Consider the following 19,617-nt stretch of genomic DNA (forward strand, 5'->3'; position numbering starts at 1 on the left):
GAATTTTAAAACATCTCTGTGTTTTGGCTATGCCGTCACCACAAGGCCAGAACTCAGGAACAAAGAGGTTTATAAACTAGCGCTAGAACAGCAAAACCACGTCGTGATTAGAATAGGAAAATACAGGTATGTGTTTTGATTGTGTCGTGGTTATGTAGCCATTATGACTGCTCTTAATCGAGTTCGTAATCACGAGGAATTCGTAACAAAACACATGGAGGCCTAAGTGGGATAAATAGCCATCGGAATTTATTAGTTCCGGTGATGTCAAAACACCTACTTTTGAAGGCAGTGCTTTTTCTAGAAATCCACCCAAAATGGGCTGTCTTTAGATTAGCCTAACCAATTAGGCATCTACAGGGCCGGACCAAAACCAAGATTCCGCCTACAGAGGGGCGGGACAAAAACTTCCAAAAATCCTTATCCTTATCAAGTCCAGTTCTGAAGAGGGAAAGGAGAATAGAGAGTAGAGGAGGCAGCAGCAGAGAAGCAGCTGAGAGCAGAGCAGAGAAGGAGCAGCTAAGGCACAAAGAAGAAGGCGTGAGGTTGCAAGCCTCACCTATTTTGGGTTGATAAAGAAGACAGGCTCACTTGGACTCATCCTATAATTGTACATTTCACCTTGTACTTCTATTGTAAAGTTATTTCTTTGGTGCTAATGAAGAAAGAAAATCAATTGTGTCTTCCTAAGACCTCCTGTGAAAACTACGCTATTACATAATAAAGATAGAAAGATCAACATCTATAAAAAAGAATCTTCTTAAGCCAATAGTAGATATAAACAGAAGAATAATAAATAAATGAACATTACAATATTAACAAGCATGAGATTATTCATTTCTTTTCACCAACTATATATATATATATATATATATATATATACATATATATATATATATATATATATATATATATATATATATATATATATATATATATATATATATATATATTACTGCATCATTCTCCTGTAATTTTGAAACTAATTTATCATAAGCCTCATTTTGTTTTCCTACAACGTTCAGTAAACTCCTCCAAGAACTTATCTGCCGATGTAGCTGCCATGTTACCCTTTCAGAATCTATTCAAAACTGAAGTAAATCTTGAGATCACGCCATAGACCTGAGGCTTCTGGCCACCTGACGTGAAACGGAAGCCACAAACCTGGCAACGGCAGGTTGCAAGCTGGTCGGAGAGGCCAACGGACTCCTCCCACTTTCGGTCGGAGGAGAACACCGTAGACAGTGAGGTTTACTGCTGCTTCAGACGACCAGATCCAGTGATCGTAACGTCTATGGGCCCATTAAGAGGCCCTGACTGCTGCTGATTTAATTAAGGTGACAAGCCACCATCCAAAAGTTGGGCAGAAATCCAGTTTCAATGACAGTGGCAACGTTGCCTATACCTCTGATCGGTATATCCAACCTTAAGTGGTCCTGACAGCTGCTGATTTCCTTACGGTGACAGACCACCATGCAAAAGGTGGGCAGAAATCCAGTTTCGATAACAAAGGCAACATTGCCTATACCTCAAATAGGTATACCCAACCTTAAGTGGCCCTGACAGTTGCTGATTTCCTTAAGGTGCCTGGCCACCATAGAAAAGGTGGGCAGAAATCCACATTCTATGACAGGGGCAACGTTGCCTATACCTCTGACTGGTATACCCAACCTTAATTGGGCCTGACAGCTTCTGATTTCCTTAAGGAGACAGGCTACCATCCAAAAGGTGGGCAGAAATCCAGTTTCGATGACAGAGGCAAAGATGCCTATGTCTCAAACTGGTATACCCAACCTTAAGTGGCCCTGACAGCTGCTGATTTCTTTAAGGAGACAGACCACCATGCAAAAGGTGGACAGAAATCCAGTTTCCATGACAGAGGCAAAGTTGCCAATGTCTCGAACTGGTATACCCAACCTTAAGTGGCCCTGACATCTGCTGATTTCCCTAAGGAGACAGGCCACCTCCAAAAGGTGGGCAGCAATCCAGTATCGATGACAGAGGCAAAGTTGCCTATGTCTCAAACTGGTATACCCAACCTTAAGTGGCCCTGACAGCTGCTGATTTCCTTAAAGAGATAGGCCACCATCCAAAAGGTGGGCAGAAAAACAGTTTCGATGACAGAGGCAAAGTTGCCTATGTCTCGCACTGATATACCCAACCTTAAGTGGCCATGACAGTTGCTGATTTCCTTATGGAGACAGACCACCGTCCAAAAGATGGGCAGCAATCCAGTTTTGATGAGAGGGGCAAAGTTGCCAATGTCTCGAACTGGTATACCCAACCTTAAGTGGCACTGACAGCTGCCGATTTCCTTAAAGAGATAGGACACCATCCAAAAGGTGGGCAGAAATCCAGTTTCGATGAGTGAGGCAAAGAAGCCAATGTCTAGAACTGGTATACCCAACCTTAAGTGGCCCTGACAGTTGCTGATTTCCTTAAAGAGATAGGCCACCATCCAAAAGGTGGGTAGCAATCCAGTTTCGATGACAGAGGCAAAGAAGCCTATGTCTTGAACTGGTATACCCATCCTTATGTGGCCCTGACAGCTGCTGATTTCCTTAAGGAAACAGGCCACCATCCAAAAGGTGGGCAGAAATCCAGTTTCGATGACAGAGGCAAAGTTGCCTATGTCTCGAACTGGTATACCCAACCTTAAGTAGCCCTGACAGCTGCTGATTTCCTTAAAGAGATAGGTCACCATCCAAAAGGTGGGCAGCAATCCAGTTTCGATGACAGAGGTAATGTTGCCTATGTCTCGAACTAGTATATGCAACCTTAAGTGTCCCTGACAGCTGCTGATTTCCTTAAGGAAACTGGCCACCATCCAAAAGGTGGGCAGCAATCCAGTTTCAATGACAGAGGCAAAGTTGCGTATGTCTAGAACTGGTATACCCAACCTTAAGTGGCCCTGACAGTTGCTGATTTCCTTAAGGAAACAGGCCACCATCCAAAAGGTGGGCAGAAATCCAGTTTCAATGACAGAGGCAAAGTTGCCTATGTCTCGAACTAGTATACCCAACCTTAATTGGCCCTGACAGTTGCTGATTTGCTTAATGAGACTGGCCACCATCCAAAATGTGGGCAGCAATCCAGTTTCGATGACAGAGGCAAAGTTGCCTATGTCTCGAACTAGTATACCCAACCTTAAGTGGCCCTGACAGCTGCTGATTACCTTAAGGAGACAGGCCACCATCCAAAAGGTGGGCAGAAATCCAGTTTCGATGACAGAGGCAAAGTTGCCTATGTCCCGAACTGGTATACCTAACCTTAATTGGCCCTGACAGCTGCTGATTTCCTTAAAGAGATAGGCCACCATCCAAAAGGTGGGCAGAAATCCACTTTCAATGACAGAGGCAAAGTTGCCTATGTCCCGAACTGGTATACCTAACCTTAATTAGCCCAGACAGTTGCTGATTTCCTTAAAGAGATAGGCCACCACCCAAAAGGGGGCAGAAATCCAGTTTCGATGACAGAGGCAAAGTTGCCTATGTCTCTAACTGGTATACCCAACCTTAATTGGCCCTGAAAGTTGCTGATTTCGTTAAGGAGACAGGCCACCATCCAAAAGGTGGGCAGAAATCCAGTTTTGATGACAGAGGCAAAGAAGCCTATGTCTTGAACTGGTATACCCAACCTTAATTGGCCCTGACAGCTGCTGATTTCCTTAAGGAGACAGGCCACCATCCAAAAGGTGGGCAGAAATCCAGTTTTGATGACAGAGGCAAAGAAGCCTCTGTCTCGAACTGATATACCCAACCTTAAGTGGCCCTGACAGTTGCTGATTTCCTTAAAGAGATAGGCCACCATCCAAAAGGTAGGCAGAAATCCAGTTTCAATGACAGAGGCAAAGTTGCCTATGTCTCGAACTGGTATACCCAACCTTAAGTGGCCCTGACAGCTGCTGATTTCCTTAAGGAGACAGGCCACCATCCAAAAGGTGGGCAGCAATCCAGTTTCGATGACAGAGGCAAAGAAGCCTATGTCTCGAACTGGTATACCCAACCTTAAGTGGACCCAGACAGCTGCTGATTTCCTTAAGGAGACAGGCCACCATCCAAAAGGTGGGCAGCAATCCAGTTTCGATGACAGAGGCAAAGAAGCCTATGTCTTGAGCTGGTATACCCAACCTTAAGTGGCCCAGACAGCTGCTGATTTCCTTAAGGAGACAGGCCACCATCCAAAAGGTGGGCAGCAATCCAGTTTCGATGACAGAGGCAAAGAAGCCTATGTCTTGAGCTGGTATACCCACCTTAAGTGGCCCTGACAGCTGCTGATTTCCTGAAGGAGACAGGCCACCATCCAAAAGGTGGGCAGCAATCCAGTTTCGATGACAGAGGCAAAGAAGCCTGTCTCAAACTGGTATACCAACCTCAAGTGGCCCTAACAGTTGCTGATTTCCTTAAGGAAACAGGCCACCATCCAAGAGGTGGGCAGAAATCCAGTTTCGATGACAGAGGCAAAGAAGCCTGTCTCAAACTGGTATACTCAACCTCAAGTGGCCCTAACAGTTGCTGATTTCCTGAAGGAAACAGGCCACCATCCAAGAGGTGGGCAGAAATCCAGTTTCAATGACAGAGGCAAAGAAGCCTGTCTCAAACTGGTATACTCAACCTCAAGTGGCCCTAACAGTTGCTGATTTCCTGAAGGAAACAGGCCACCATCCAAGAGGTGGGCAGAAATCCAGTTTCGATGACAGAGGCAAAGAAGCCTGTCTCAAACTGGTATACTCAACCTCAAGTGGCCCTAACAGTTGCTGATTTCCTTAAGAAACAGGCCACCATCCAAGAGGTGGGCAGAAAATCCAGTTTCGATGACAGAGGCAAAGCCTGTCTCAAACTGGTATACCCAACCTCAAGTGGCCTGACAGCTGCTGATTTCCTTAAGGAGATAGGCCACCATCCAAAAGGTGGGCAGAAATCCAGTTTTGATGACAGAGGCAAAGTTGCCTATGTCTAGAACTGGTATACCCAACCTTAAGTGGCCCTGACAGCTGCTGATTTCCTTAAGGAGACAGGCCACCATCCAAAAGGTGGGCAGCAATCCAGTTCCGATGACAGAGGCAAAGAAACCTATGTCTTGAACTGGTATACCCAACCTCAAGTGGCCCTGACAGTTGCTGATTTCCTTAAGGAAACTGGCCACCATCCAAAAGGTGGGCAGCAATCCAGTTTCGATGACAGAGGCAAAGAAGCCTATGTCTCGAACTGGTATACCCAACCTTAAGTGGCCCTGACAGCTGCTGATTTCATTAAGGAAACAGGCCACCATCCAAAAGGTGGGCAGCAATCCAGTTTCGATGAGTGAGGCAAAGTTGCCTGTCTCAAAACTGGTATACTCAACCTCAAGTGGCCCTGACAGCTGCTGATTTCCTTAAGGAGACAGGCCACCATCCAAAAGGTGGGCAGCAATCCAGTTTTGATAACAGAGGCAAAGTTGCCTATGTCTAGAACTGGTATACCCAACCTTAAGTGGCCCTGACAGTTGCTGATTTCCTTAAGGAGACAGGCCACCATCCAAAAGGTGGGTAGCAATCCAGTTCCGATGACAGAGGCAAAGAAACCTATGTCTCGAACTGGTATACCCAACCTCAAGTGGCCCTGACAGTTGCTGATTTCCTTAAGGAGACAGGCCACCATCCAAAAGGTGGGTAGCAATCCAGTTTCAATGACAGAGGCAAAGAAGCCTATGTCTCGAACTGGTATACCCAACCTTAAGTGGCCATGACAGTTGCTGATTTCCTAAAGGAAACAGGCCACCATCCAAAAGGTGGGCAGCAATCCAGTTTCGATGAGTGAGGCAAAGAAGCCTGTCTCAAACTGGTATACCCAACCTCAAGTGGCCCTGACAGCTGCTGATTTCCTTAAGGAGACAGGCCACCATCCAAAAGGTGGGCAGCAATCCAGTTTCGATGACAGAGGCAAAGTTGCCTATGTCTTGAACTGGTATACCCAACCTTAAGTGGCCCTGACAGTTGCTGATTTCCTTAAGGAAACAGGCCACCATCCAAGAAGGTGGGCAGAAATCCAGTTTCGATGACAGAGGCAAAGAAGCCTGTCTCAAACTGGTATACTCAACCTCAAGTGGCCCTGACAGCTGCTGATTTCCTTAAGGAGATAGGCCACCATCCAAAAGGTGGGCAGAAATCCAGTTTGATGACAGAGGCAAAGAAACCTATGTCTATAACTGGTATACCCAACCTTAAGTGGCCCTGACAGTTGCTGATTTCCTTAAGGAGACAGGCCACCATCCAAAAGGTGGGCAGCAATCCAGTTCCGATGACAGAGGCAAAGAAACCTATATCTCGAACTGGTATACCCAACCTCAAGTGGCCCTGACAGTTGCTGATTTCCTTAAGGAGACAGGCCACCATCCAAAAGGTGGGCAGCAATCCAGTTTCGATGACAGAGGCAAAAGCCTATGTCTCGAACTGGTATACCCAACCTTAAGTGGCCCTGACAGTTGCTGATTTCCTTAAGGGAGACAGGCCACCATCCAAAAGGTGGGCAGCAATCCAGTTTCGATGACAGAGGCAAAGTTGCCAATGTCTAGAACTGGTATACCCAACCTTAAGTGGCCCTGACAGTTGCTGATTTCCTTAAGGAGACAGGCCACCATCCAAAAGGTGGGCAGTAATCCAGTTTCAGTGACAGAGGAAAGTTGCCTATGTCCCGAACTGGTATACCCAACCTTAAGTGGCCCTGACAGCTGCTGATTTCCTTAAGGAGACAGGCCACCATCCAAAAGGTGGGCAGCAATCCAGTTCCGATGACAGAGGCAAAGACACCTATGTCTCAAACTGGTATACCCAACCTCAAGTGGCCCTGACAGTTGCTGATTTCCTTAAGGAGACAGGCCACCATCCAAAAGGTGGGCAGCAATCCAGTTTCGATGACAGAGGCAAAGAAGCCTATGTCTCGAACTGGTATACCCAACCTTAAGTGGCCCTGACAGTTGCTGATTTCCTTAAGGAAACAGGCCACCATCCAAAAGGTGGGCAGCAATCCAGTTTCGATGAGTGAGGCAAAGAAGCCTGTCTCAAACTGGTATACCCAACCTCAAGTGGCCCTGACAGCTGCTGATTTCCTTAAGGAGACAGGCCACCATCCAAAAGGTGGGCAGCAATCCAGGTTTGATGACAGAGGCAAAGTTGCGTATGTCTAGAACTGGTATACCCAACCTTAAGTGGCCCTGACAGTTGCTGATTTCCTTAAGGAAACAGGCCACCATCCAAAAGGTGGGCAGAAATCCAGTTTCAATGACAGAGGCAAAGTTGCCTATGTCTCGAACTAGTATACCCAACCTTAATTGGCCCTGACAGTTGCTGATTTGCTTAATGAGTCTGGCCACCATCCAAAATGTGGGCAGCGATCCAGTTTCGATGACAGAGGCAAAGTTGCCTATGTCTCGAACTAGTATACCCAACCTTAAGTGGCCCTGACAGCTTATGATTACCTTAAGGAGACAGGCCACCATCCAAAAGGTGGGCAGAAATCCAGTTTCGATGACAGAGGCAAAGTTGCCTATGTCCGAACTGGTATACCTAACAACAATTGGCCCTGACAGCTGCTGATTTCCTTAAAGAGATAGGCCACCATCCAAAAGGTGGGCAGAAATCCACTTTCAATGACAGAGGCAAAGTTGCCTATGTCCCGAACTGGTATACCTAACCTTAATTAGCCCAGACAGTTGCTGATTTCCTTAAAGAGATAGGCCACCACCCAAAAGGGGGCAGAAATCCAGTTTCGATGACAGAGGCAAAGTTGCCTATGTCTCTAACTGGTATACCCAACCTTAATTGGCCCTGAAAGTTGCTGATTTCGTTAAGGAGACAGGCCACCATCCAAAAGGTGGGCAGAAATCCAGTTTTGATGACAGAGGCAAAGAAGCCTATGTCTTGAACTGGTATACCCAACCTTAATTGGCCCTGACAGCTGCTGATTTCCTTAAGGAGACAGGCCACCATCCAAAAGGTGGGCAGAAATCCAGTTTTGATGACAGAGGCAAAGAAGCCTCTGTCTTGAACTGGTATACCCAACCTTAAGTGGCCCTGACAGTTGCTGATTTCCTTAAAGAGATAGGCCACCATCCAAAAGGTGGGCAGAAATCCATTTTCAATGACAGAGGCAAAGTTGCCTATGTCTCGAACTGGTATACCCAACCTTAAGTGGCCCTGACAGTTGCTGATTTCCTTAAGGAGACAGGCCACCATCCAAAAGGTGGGCAGCAATCCAGTTTCGATGACAGAGGCAAAGAAACCTATGTCTCGAACTGGTATACCCAACCTCAAGTGGCCCTGACAGTTGCTGATTTCCTTAATGAGACAGGCCACCATCCAAAAGGTGGGCAGAAATCCAGTTTCGATGACAGAGGCAAAGAAGCCTATGTCTTGAACTGGTATACCCAACCTTAAGTGGCCCTGACAGCTTCTGATTACCTTAAGGAGACAGGCCACCATCCAAAAGGTGGGCAGAAATCCAGTTTCGATGACAGAGGCAAAGTTGCCTATGTCTAGAACAGGTATACGTAACCTTAAGTGGCCCTGACTGCTGCTGATTTCCTGAAGGAGACAGGACACCATCCAAAAGGTGGGCAGCAATCCAGTTTCGATGACAGAGGCAAAGAAGCCTGTCTCAAACTGGTATACTCAACCTCAAGTGGCCCTAACAGTTGCTGATTTCCTTAAGGAAACAGGCCACCATCCAAGAGGTGGGCAGAAATCCAGTTTCGATGACAGAGGCAAAGTTTTGCCTGTCTCAAACTGGTATACTCAACCTCAAGTTGGCCCTAACAGTTGCTGATTTCCTGAAGGAAACAGGCCACCATCCAAGAGGTGGGCAGAAATCCAGTTTCAATGACAGAGGCAAAGAAGCCTGTCTCAAACTGGTATACTCAACCTCAAGTGGCCCCTAACAGTTGCTGATTTCCTGAAGGAAACAGGCCACCATCCAAGAGGTGGGCAGAAATCCAGTTTCGATGACAGAGGCAAAAGCCTGTCTCAAACTGGTATACTCAACCTCAAGTGGCTCTAACAGTTGCTGATTTTGATTAAGGAAACAGGCCACCATCCAAGAGGTGGGCAGAAATCCAGTTTCGATGACAGAGGCAAAGAAGCCTGTCTCAAACTGGTATACTCAACCTCAAGTGGCCCTGACAGCTGCTGATTTCCTTAAGGAGATAGGCCACCATCCAAAAGGTGGGCAGAAATCCAGTTTTGATGACAGAGGCAAAGTTGCCTATGTCTAGAACTGGTATACCCAACCTTAAGTGGCCCTGACAGCTGCTGATTTCCTTAAGGAGACAGGCCACCATCCAAAAGGTGGGCAGCAATCCAGTTCCGATGACAGAGGCAAAGAAACCTATGTCTTGAACTGGTATACCCAACCTCAAGTGGCCCTGACAGTTGCTGATTTCCTTAAGGAAACTGGCCACCATCCAAAAGGTGGGCAGCAATCCAGTTTCGATGACAGAGGCAAAGAAGCCTATGTCTCGAACTGGTATACCCAACCTTAAGTGGCCCTGACAGCTGCTGATTTCATTAAGGAAACAGGCCACCATCCAAAAGGTGGGCAGCAATCCAGTTTCGATGAGTGAGGCAAAGAAGCCTGTCTCAAACTGGTATACTCAACCTCAAGTGGCCCTGACAGCTGCTGATTTCCTTAAGGAGACAGGCCACCATCCAAAAGGTGGGCAGCAATCCAGTTTTGATAACAGAGGCAAAGTTGCCTATGTCTAGAACTGGTATACCCAACCTTAAGTGGCCCTGACAGTTGCTGATTTCCTTAAGGAGACAGGCCACCATCCAAAAGGTGGGTAGCAATCCAGTTCCGATGACAGAGGCAAAGAAACCTTATCCTGTGTCTCGAACTGGTATACCCAACCTCAAGTGGCCCTGACAGTTGCTGATTTCCTTAAGGAGATAGGCCACCATCCAAAAGGTGGGTAGCAATCCAGTTTCAATGACAGAGGCAAAGAAGCCTATGTCTCGAACTGGTATACCCAACCTTAAGTGGCCATGACAGTTGCTGATTTCCTAAAGGAAACAGGCCACCATCCAAAAGGTGGGCAGCAATCCAGTTTCGATGAGTGAGGCAAAGTTTGTCTCAAACTGGTATACCCAACCTCAAGTGGCCCTGACAGCTGCTGATTTCCTTAAGGAGACAGGCCACCATCCAAAAGGTGGGCAGCAATCCAGTTTCGATGACAGAGGCAAAGTTGCCTATGTCTTGAACTGGTATACCCAACCTTAAGTGGCCCTGACAGTTGCTGATTTCCTTAAGGAAACAGGCCACCATCCAAGAGGTGGGCAGAAATCCAGTTTCGATGACAGAGGCAAAGAAGCCTGTCTCAAACTGGTATACTCAACCTCAAGTGGCCCTGACAGCTGCTGATTTCCTTAAGGAGATAGGCCACCATCCAAAAGGTGGGCAGAAATCCAGTTTTGATGACAGAGGCAAAGAAACCTATGTCTATAACTGGTATACCCAACCTTAAGTGGCCCTGACAGTTGCTGATTTCCTTAAGGAGACAGGCCACCATCCAAAAGGTGGGCAGCAATCCAGTTCCGATGACAGAGGCAAAGAAACCTATATCTCGAACTGGTATACCCAACCTCAAGTGGCCCTGACAGTTGCTGATTTCCTTAAGGAGACAGGCCACCATCCAAAAGGTGGGTAGCAATCCAGTTTCGATGACAGAGGCAAAGAAGCCTATGTCTCGAACTGGTATACCCAACCTTAAGTGGCCCTGACAGTTGCTGATTTCCTTAAGGAGACAGGCCACCATCCAAAAGGTGGGCAGCAATCCAGTTTCGGTGACAGAGGCAAAGTTGCCAATGTCTAGAACTGGTATACCCAACCTTAAGTGGCCCTGACAGTTGCTGATTTCCTTAAGGAGACAGGCCACCATCCAAAAGGTGGGCAGTAATCCAGTTTCAGTGACAGAGGGAAAGTTGCCTATGTCCCGAACTGGTATACCCAACCTTAAGTGGCCCTGACAGTTGCTGATTTCCTTAAGGAGACAGGCCACCATCCAAAAGGTGGGCAGCAATCCAGTTCCGATGACAGAGGCAAAGACACCTATGTCTCAAACTGGTATACCCAACCTCAAGTGGCCCTGACAGTTGCTGATTTCTGATCCTTAAGGAAACAGGCCACCATACAAAAGGTGGGCAGCAATCCAGTTTCGATGACAGAGGCAAAGTTGCCTATGTCTCGAACTGGTATACCCAACCTTAAGTGGCCCTGACAGTTGCTGATTTCCTTAAGGAAACAGGCCACCATACAAAAGGTGGGCAGCAATCCAGTTTCGATGAGTGAGGCAAAGAAGCCTGTCTCAAACTGGTATACCCAACCTCAAGTGGCCCTGACAGCTGCTGATTTCCTTAAGGAGACAGGCCACCATCAAAAGGTGGGCAGCAATCCAGGTTTGATGACAGAGGCAAAGTTGCGTATGTCTAGAACTGGTATACCCAACCTTAAGTGGCCCTGACAGTTGCTGATTTCCTTAAGGAGACAGGCCACCATCCAAAAGGTGGGCAGCAATCCATTTTCGATGACAGAGGCAAAGTTGCCTATGTCTAGAACTGGTATACCCAACCTTAAGTGGCCCTGACAGCTGCTGATTTCCTTAAGGAAACAGGCCACCATCCAAAAGGTGGGCAGAAATCCAGTTTCGATGACAGAGGCAAAGAAACCTGTCTCAAACTGGTATACCCAACCTCAAGTGGCCCTGACAGCTGCTGATTACCTTAAGGAAACAGGCCACCATCCAAAAGGTGGGCAGAAATCCAGTTTCAATGACAGAGGCAAAGAAGCCTGTCTCAGACTGGTATACCCAACCTCAAGTGGCCCTGACAGCTGCTGATTTCCTTAAGGAGATAGGCCACCATCCGAAAGGTGGGCAGCAATCCAGTTTCGATGACAGAGGCAAAGTTGCCTATATCTCGAACTGGTATATCCAACCAGAATTGAGAAGACCATATATAAAATCCATTCCTCAGATGGTGCCATTCACTTTAACAAGGCATGCTTCAGAGAGGGTTTGTTACCTTCATATATTATTATCATTAATATTATTAATGAGAAGACCTTCTGTAAGGGTACAGTTAGTGGGTGGATGCAGCCAGAATCGTCACTGACCATCTATTGGAGCTGTTCCGTCACATTCCAAGGGTCGTTGCGATCGCCTTGGCCCAGTCGATGAGGTTGTCTGGAGGATGGGTGTGTGGGAGGTGGTGGGCCTCCCGTTGGCTGAAAAGCTTTTGGTGGGTGGGGTACAGCAGACAACACCCATCCCAAAGCCAACCCCATCGTATGGACCAAGGAGATCGCAACGCCTCCGGAACATGATGCCGATGAAGAACTTTTATCTGCGTCTTCTCCTGCGTGCTTTTTTCTGGAGTGTTCCGTTTTGATCTGTTAGTTCAGTGATCTTGTCTCTGAGGACCTTGTTCTCTTCAACCAGAGCAGTATTCTTATCCTTTTCACTTACTATACAATTATTCACAGAGGTTATTTCCCGTTCTCTTTCAGATAATTTCTCATTTAGGTCTTCATTTTCCCTTTGCAGTAACTGAAGTCGTCTATCTTCCGGGGTATGGACATTCTTCTGGACAGCTAAATTCCTCTGCACTTCCTTTCCATAATTTTTTTCTTGATAACGAATTCTTGCAGGCAGAACGGTTGTTTCTAGCTGTGAGGCTCGAAGCTTATCCTCGAGTTTTGTGGTCACCTCTTTCAGTCGTTTCCTTTCCGCTTCATGCGCCTTGACTTTCTCTTCTAGGTAACCACAATAAAAATCATTGTCAGACGCCTTACTCTGCAGCTCTTCCAGTTGTTTTCGGTTCCTCTCAAATTCTTGGTCTTTATTTGCGAGCTGCTCCTTCAGATTGTCTATTTCGATTCCTTTCCGTATCAGTGCGTCTTCATACTCTTCCATTTTCTTCTTCATCTCGTTGTTCAAATTATCATTCTTCTGGATAAGGGCTGCTTCGTTATTTGTCCTGTCGTCAATTTCATGAAGGAGGCTCAAGTTTTTCTCCTCAGCCTCCTTCCGCGCCTCCTTCAGAAGGGAGATCACTTCCGTAGCATGGTAAAAGTCGTCTTCCAGTCGTGTGATGGCATCTCGAGCAAGTCGGCCAGACTTCTTTTCCTTCATGTACTTGTCATAGAAGTTTCCAAGAAGCCCTCCAAGAATAAGAGCCATCGCGTTTGTACCAATAAAATGTCCGAGGTTTTCGATAACATTTCCGTTTACAAAAGATATCAATGATCCAGGACGGATCAGAGCCAGTACACTGTTCACAAGAAAAGTAACTTTGCCAAATAGAGACATGGTTACCTTTCTTTCAACCTGATCAGAATGCTAGATTCAGAAAAAGCCACTGAGCTTCGGGAATTCCAAAGATCGTTATTTCGGCTTCGACGCGTTTCTTTCTTCTGGAGATTCCTCACGGAGCCTTGGAAAGCACTTGGAGAAATTGGGGGAATGGTGTAAGAGGCTCCTGAAGACGTCGACGGATTCAGAGATTAAGTAAATGAAGACGACCGTGAAGATGAGAAAATAAATGTCTTCGACGGACAAGAAACTAAAAAGGAAGTTACAGCTTTTATCATTTCTGTCACAGTTATTATAACACAAAAACAGAACGAAGAAATAAAAATTAAACAAAAAACAAGTATTTAAGATATTTTGATGAGAGAACTCTAAATTTCTTTAGTTCACACACACACACACACACACGAACAAACACACACACACACATATATATATATATATATATATATATATATATATATATATATATATATATATATATATATATATATATATATATATATATATATATATATATATATATATATATTATAATTCTTCTTGGGTGTATGTCATCCTCGAGATAAGTGAACTGGATATTATATACATTTGTAGTTTAAAATTTCAGAATATATATATATATATATATATATATATATATATATATATATATATATATATATATATATATATATATATATATATATGCATGTATGTATGTACAGTGTATATTCACAAATATTAAGCTACAAATGTATAATGTCTAGACCACTTTATCTCAAGATAAATGATAATTAATAAGTGACTCTCTTACCATCGATGGCTGTGTTAAAAGCGTCACTGTGAGTCGTCGCTTCCTAACCAGTCGGCAGTTCGAATCCCACTGGTGATGAAGCATTTATCAATTATAATTCCACCTTTTGTGTGTGTTATCCCGAGGTAGAGTAAATTGGATAATTTAACGATATTTGCATATTTAAACCTGTGAATATAACAAATATCTCGGTGTATGAAATATGCATATATACAGCATATACACACATGTATATATACATATATCTATATCGACGTCATATATATATATATATATGTATATACAGTATATATGTATAATATATATATATATATATATATATATATATATATATATATATATATATATATATATATATTATTGTTCTGCAATGAAACTAAAATACACCTCTGCCCATATATATACTTAATAACATATATTAAGTAATAATGTAATTTAGACAATAGCACTAATACACACACACAATCATATACATATATATGTGTTCGTGTATGTATTTATGCATGTATGTATGTGAGTATGTATGTATGTGAGTATGTATGTATGTATGTATGTATTAGTACTGTTGTTCAAATCACATTGTTATTTTCCGTACATAAAAGAAAAGTTTCTAACAATAATATTTTCAATAATATTTCAAATTTCCTTGTATAAATTAAAAATTTTTTTTACAAAAAAGTTGAAGATTTTATCCTCACCTGGCTACAGAAACGAAGGTTAGGGCCTATTCTGCTTTAACGGATCATAGACCTACTGCAAACTAGTCACTAGGGGACACCGCAGGACTGGCGCAGTAACCCTATGATAATCTGTCTCAGTCTTTCTTCGCTCTCTTTTTGCTTAGAATTATTCCTGGTAAGACTTGGAGAGAGTCTTGTAGGCTTTAAATTCAATAAAGAACGCAAGGATAGAGGCAGGAATAAGTAAATATGAAAAAGTACCGTGGGGACTGCATGAGAGGGTGTATGTGCGTTTGTCTGCTGATTTTATGCAGAAGTATAGTAGTTTCGTTCTGTTATTTATGCGAACATTGACGTAGTCCTTTCACTTTCTCAAAACAAGTCATAAACCTTTTGAGCTCTGGATACTGTATATCATTTGTTGAAACCTGGGGAAAATATGAAATTTAACATATTCATATATTTACTGATGACCACATTTTATTAAGGGATATTAATTCTATCAAAACTTGTAATAAAAAAACGATACACAGCGCTAGAAGTCAACAGAGGAGACAGACATTCCTATGATTGTCCACGGAAAGGCAATTAACAAGTAAGCCACAGATGAACTGAAGACGTAAATATTCAACTTCAATATTCTCAGTTCATTTGTCGGATAAATGTGAATTGCAATGTTCCCCAAGCAATAATATGCCTCTCTCTCTCTCTCTCTCTCTCTCTCTCTCTCTCTCTCTCTCTCTCTCTCTCTCTCTCTCTCTCTCTCTCTCGTTGTGCATCGTTATCTTACTCCAAGTTTTAATAATGTTACTATCCCTTGACAAATTTTGATTATTTTGTGTGTACGTATTTCAGTATATATAGTTGCAGTATATATACTGCTGTAAAGATTTCGTAAGTTTTCGTATGCCACACTAAATGAATAATAAAACTTTAATAAACTCTGCGCGCATACACGCACGCGCACGCACACACACACACACTCACACTCTCACACTCACACATACACACACACTAAGATTTAGATGAAATGTTCAAGATTTTTAATTTGGAGAAAACAAAATATGAGTACAAACTGGTTGTCACTCCGTAAAAAATCTGGAGACAGGTGTACACACTTTGTCACAGGTAGCCTAGTGGATGTAGTGTTCTGGTTTTAATTATTATTATTATTATTATTATTATTATTATTATTATTATTATTATCATTATTATTATTCCTGCTTCTACTGAGACATTAGTTACAGCTTGCAAGACCCTACCTCAAAAATTATCATTATTGGTACCCAGCTAAACAGAATATTTACTATCATAATCATTAATGTTATTAAACAAATGAAAAATGCGCCGAAGTTTCTTCGGAGCAATCGAGTTTTCTGTACAGCGTATAATCAAAGCCACTAAAAACAGATCTATCTTTCGGTGGGATCTGTATGAGCCGCGGCCCATGAAACTCTCAGCCGGCCGCGGTGGCCTTTCCTATAACGTTGCCAGAAGAACGATTATGGCTAACTTTAACCTTAAGTAAAATAAAAACTACTGAGGCTAGATGGCTGCAATTTGGTATGTTTGGTGGCTGGAGGGTGGATGATCAACACACCAATTTACAGCCCTCTAGCCTCAGTAGTTTTTAAGATCTGTGGGCTGACAGAAAAAGTGCGAAAGAAAAAAGTGCGGACGGACAGACAAAGCCGGCACAATAGTTTTCGTTTACAGAAAACTGGCTAGGCAGGAGTTTGATTGCAGATTCATTTGTAGAAAGAGAAAATGCAGCACAGCAAAACCACACCCAAAGAGTAGCTCAGACGGGTTGCTAAGTAGCAATATTACTCTAGACATATCACATTTTGATGTGGAGTGCAGTGCCTTTCTGAAGTCGAGAAACGCATGCAAATTGTTCAAGCAAGTGGGAAAAAGGTACAGAGTGAGGACGATAGGTTAGTTACCCTGGATTAAAAAAAAACAAGTAAGAAATGAGCCCCGAAGTTTCTTCGGCGCAACCGAGTTTTCTGGACACCATATAATGCTGTATGAAACTCTCAGCTACGTCCCATGAAACTCTCATCCGCGGCCCATAAAACTTTTAGCCACCACCCAGTGGTGGCCTGTGTTGTTGGCACCTATAGCGGTGCCAGACGCACAATCATGGCTAACTTTAACTTTAAATAAAATCAGAACTACTAAGGCTAGAGAGCTGCAATTTGGTATGTTTGTTGATTGGAGGGTGGATGATCAACATGCCAATTCGCAGCCCTCTAGCCTCAGTAGTTTTTAAGATCTGTGGGCGGACAGAAAAAGCGCCGACGGACAGACAAATTGGCATCTCAATAGTAATCTTTTACAGAAAACTAAAAGTCATAACTGCAAGTTTAGTCAGGCAAGTATCAAGTTGATTTATAGATAATGTCTATGTAAATGAATATTTCCTAACTTCCTTTTCCACTCCGTAACTTTCTAAGATTTTTTTTTTTTGATCAGTCGACTTTGCAGGCTTTCTCAAGTATCTATGTACTTAATGCTCACAATGGTCTGCTTATTTTACAATTTCATTATCCTGCACTCACTCCTGTTATCATTCCGAACGCAGGAGTTCCTATTATTCTCTTTCTCTTTCACCAGACTCATTTTTTTTTTTTATTTCCTCACTTTATTTTTTATAGGAGTTGGCGTGAATACTCTTTTCTCAAAATCTCTTAGCCTTATAGAAAATTAACTAAAACATACGATAGAAAATAAGTTTTCGATGCCAGTTTTAAAAATGAGTGGCTTCCTCTGTTTCTCAAAAATGTTATCGAACTCTTCGCGATGAAGCTATGATATTCTAAGTGTTTTAAAACTTCTCCTTCCTTATTTGGAGTACTGTTCTCCAGTGTGGTCTTCGGGTACTGACGCTCGTCTCAAATCCTTGAATACTGTTATGTCATCACAGAGCCTAAGCATCACCCTTTCAGGCCCCGGTACTTGCATGAAAACTGGCCCCTCCCTCCCGCACTCTACCTCTACCCCTGGGAACCATACGCCATCACCTCCGTCCCAGGCCTCGCACAATTCAAAAGTGTCCAACTACAGGGTTAAATGAAATATTATGAATACATCACACTCAATTATTTTGTAAGAATTTATTGCAAGAGTAAGTGGAAGTACCAAAATATAGTTGATCATCAGTTATTAAAAAAAAAACATACTCATAGTAGCATGAGTCTTAAAATGTAGAAGCAAATCAAGTTATGTATATGCACATATATTTATCTTTAAATATAAATACATATACATAACTGTGGATTTGCTTCTCCAGTAGTAGTATTGTTAGGGAAGCATAGGCCCCTTGAGCATCCCTCATCTTTTGATTTTGTTTATTCTTTAAAAATAAAAGTTAAAATAAATAAGCTGCTGTCACGGGCTCCCCCAGACTGCCGGGCCCCGGGAAAGAAGTGCTGAAGGTTGAGAGAAAGACGGAAAGAAAAAAGAAAGAAAGAAAAGAAATGAACATTATTTGGATGTTGATTGATTCTTTGCACTCATGTTTGCCATAACACTTATCAAGTGTACCCATCCTTTACACAGCTTTGGAGAGCTAAATGCAATCTATTCAAAGTGGAAGAGTTTGCTGAGGCAGACACAAACACATTATTTGACCCTGCCACGGTAAGAGAGAATCATTCCAGCTGTCTGTTGAAAGAAATAATAATATTCTTTTGTAAAAATATAATATATGTAGTCCACACAGTGGATAATTACAAAAAATTAAACCTATGCGTCAAATTTCAATTGACTAATTATTTGACCACATCCACAAAAGTAACAATACATGCCCCGGTAACATTTCATCCTCAGACTTGTCATTGAATTAATTCTTGAACTAGTCACCTGTCATGACTCTGAGCGTTTCACTCGCAACCTCTGGCTCCTAGACCCATTTACCTTTTACCAAAGATGCAAGGTGTGCCACATAAGAAATGCAACAAACTCTCAAGTGAACTAAGGCTATGTTTATGATATTTTAAGGACCTACACCATTCCTTTAGCTCATTGTACTTCACCTACCAAATTTTTCTTCAACATGAAAGTGCTACCAGTAGTCACGAGCTTCAGTGTTGTTACTAAATGTGTGACGATTCTCAACCCAGAGCAAACTTTAACCTCCTACCAGTCAGTAATCCAGAAGACCGTAGCAAAATTAACGCGCACCCATGATTCAAACTATTATCAGCCATACTGCGATGAAGGGGGAACAAACCTTGTGCCACACTACCTGACAGGTGTTTTTAAAAGTAGAGTAGTTCAAGGGAAACCGACTAGTGGCTTAATCTTTGGTTGTTGTAGTCAACACGTCAACATATGCGAAGGGCAATCTACTCATCACTTCTTCACTAAATGTTTCCTTTCAGTTCTCGTGGCTGTCACGGCTCTCTGGTGCTTCTCGGTGGAAGGAAACCCTGTCAGCGTCATGCACGGTGATCTCTGCAGGAAGATGAACGGAAGGAAATACTACCTTGAGGCTGACACGCATGCCATCATCACTGCCACGAACGTTACCTTGCCCACCTTCCCAGACATAGCGCTTCAGCAGGACAACAAGAACTCTGCATCCTTTCATCATGCTTCCAGGAGACACAGGTGAACCACGAACTCATTAATTAAGAATAAGAAAATGCAAACGGTTAGATGTGAGGCACTTTTAGGAACGTTTTTAGTTTACCAAAAGCTCTCTGAAAAATATTCCTCAGATTTTCAAGTCTCAGCTAAACTGATGCATTTAACTCAGAGAAATTTTTTGACCTTGAACTTATAAGTGCATGGGGAAAT

General features: G+C 43.3%; 1 protein-coding gene across 5 annotated transcripts in view; it reads left to right on the forward strand.

Moving 5' to 3' along the window:
• Positions 1–19,617, forward strand: part of Culd (CUB and LDLa domain) — a 99,802-nt gene that overhangs the window by 19,903 nt on the left and 60,282 nt on the right. For all 5 annotated transcript variants that reach the window (XM_067106844.1, XM_067106842.1, XM_067106843.1 and 2 more), the window contains one exon: positions 19,200–19,428. In XM_067106844.1, the coding sequence (XP_066962945.1) occupies positions 19,259–19,428 (170 nt within the window). In that variant the 5' untranslated portion in view covers positions 19,200–19,258. The remainder of the gene's footprint in view (positions 1–19,199; positions 19,429–19,617) is intronic.

The sequence above is a fragment of the Macrobrachium rosenbergii genome, chromosome 7 (assembly GCF_040412425.1).
Source record: "Macrobrachium rosenbergii isolate ZJJX-2024 chromosome 7, ASM4041242v1, whole genome shotgun sequence".
NCBI classification, from domain to species: domain Eukaryota; kingdom Metazoa; phylum Arthropoda; class Malacostraca; order Decapoda; family Palaemonidae; genus Macrobrachium; species Macrobrachium rosenbergii.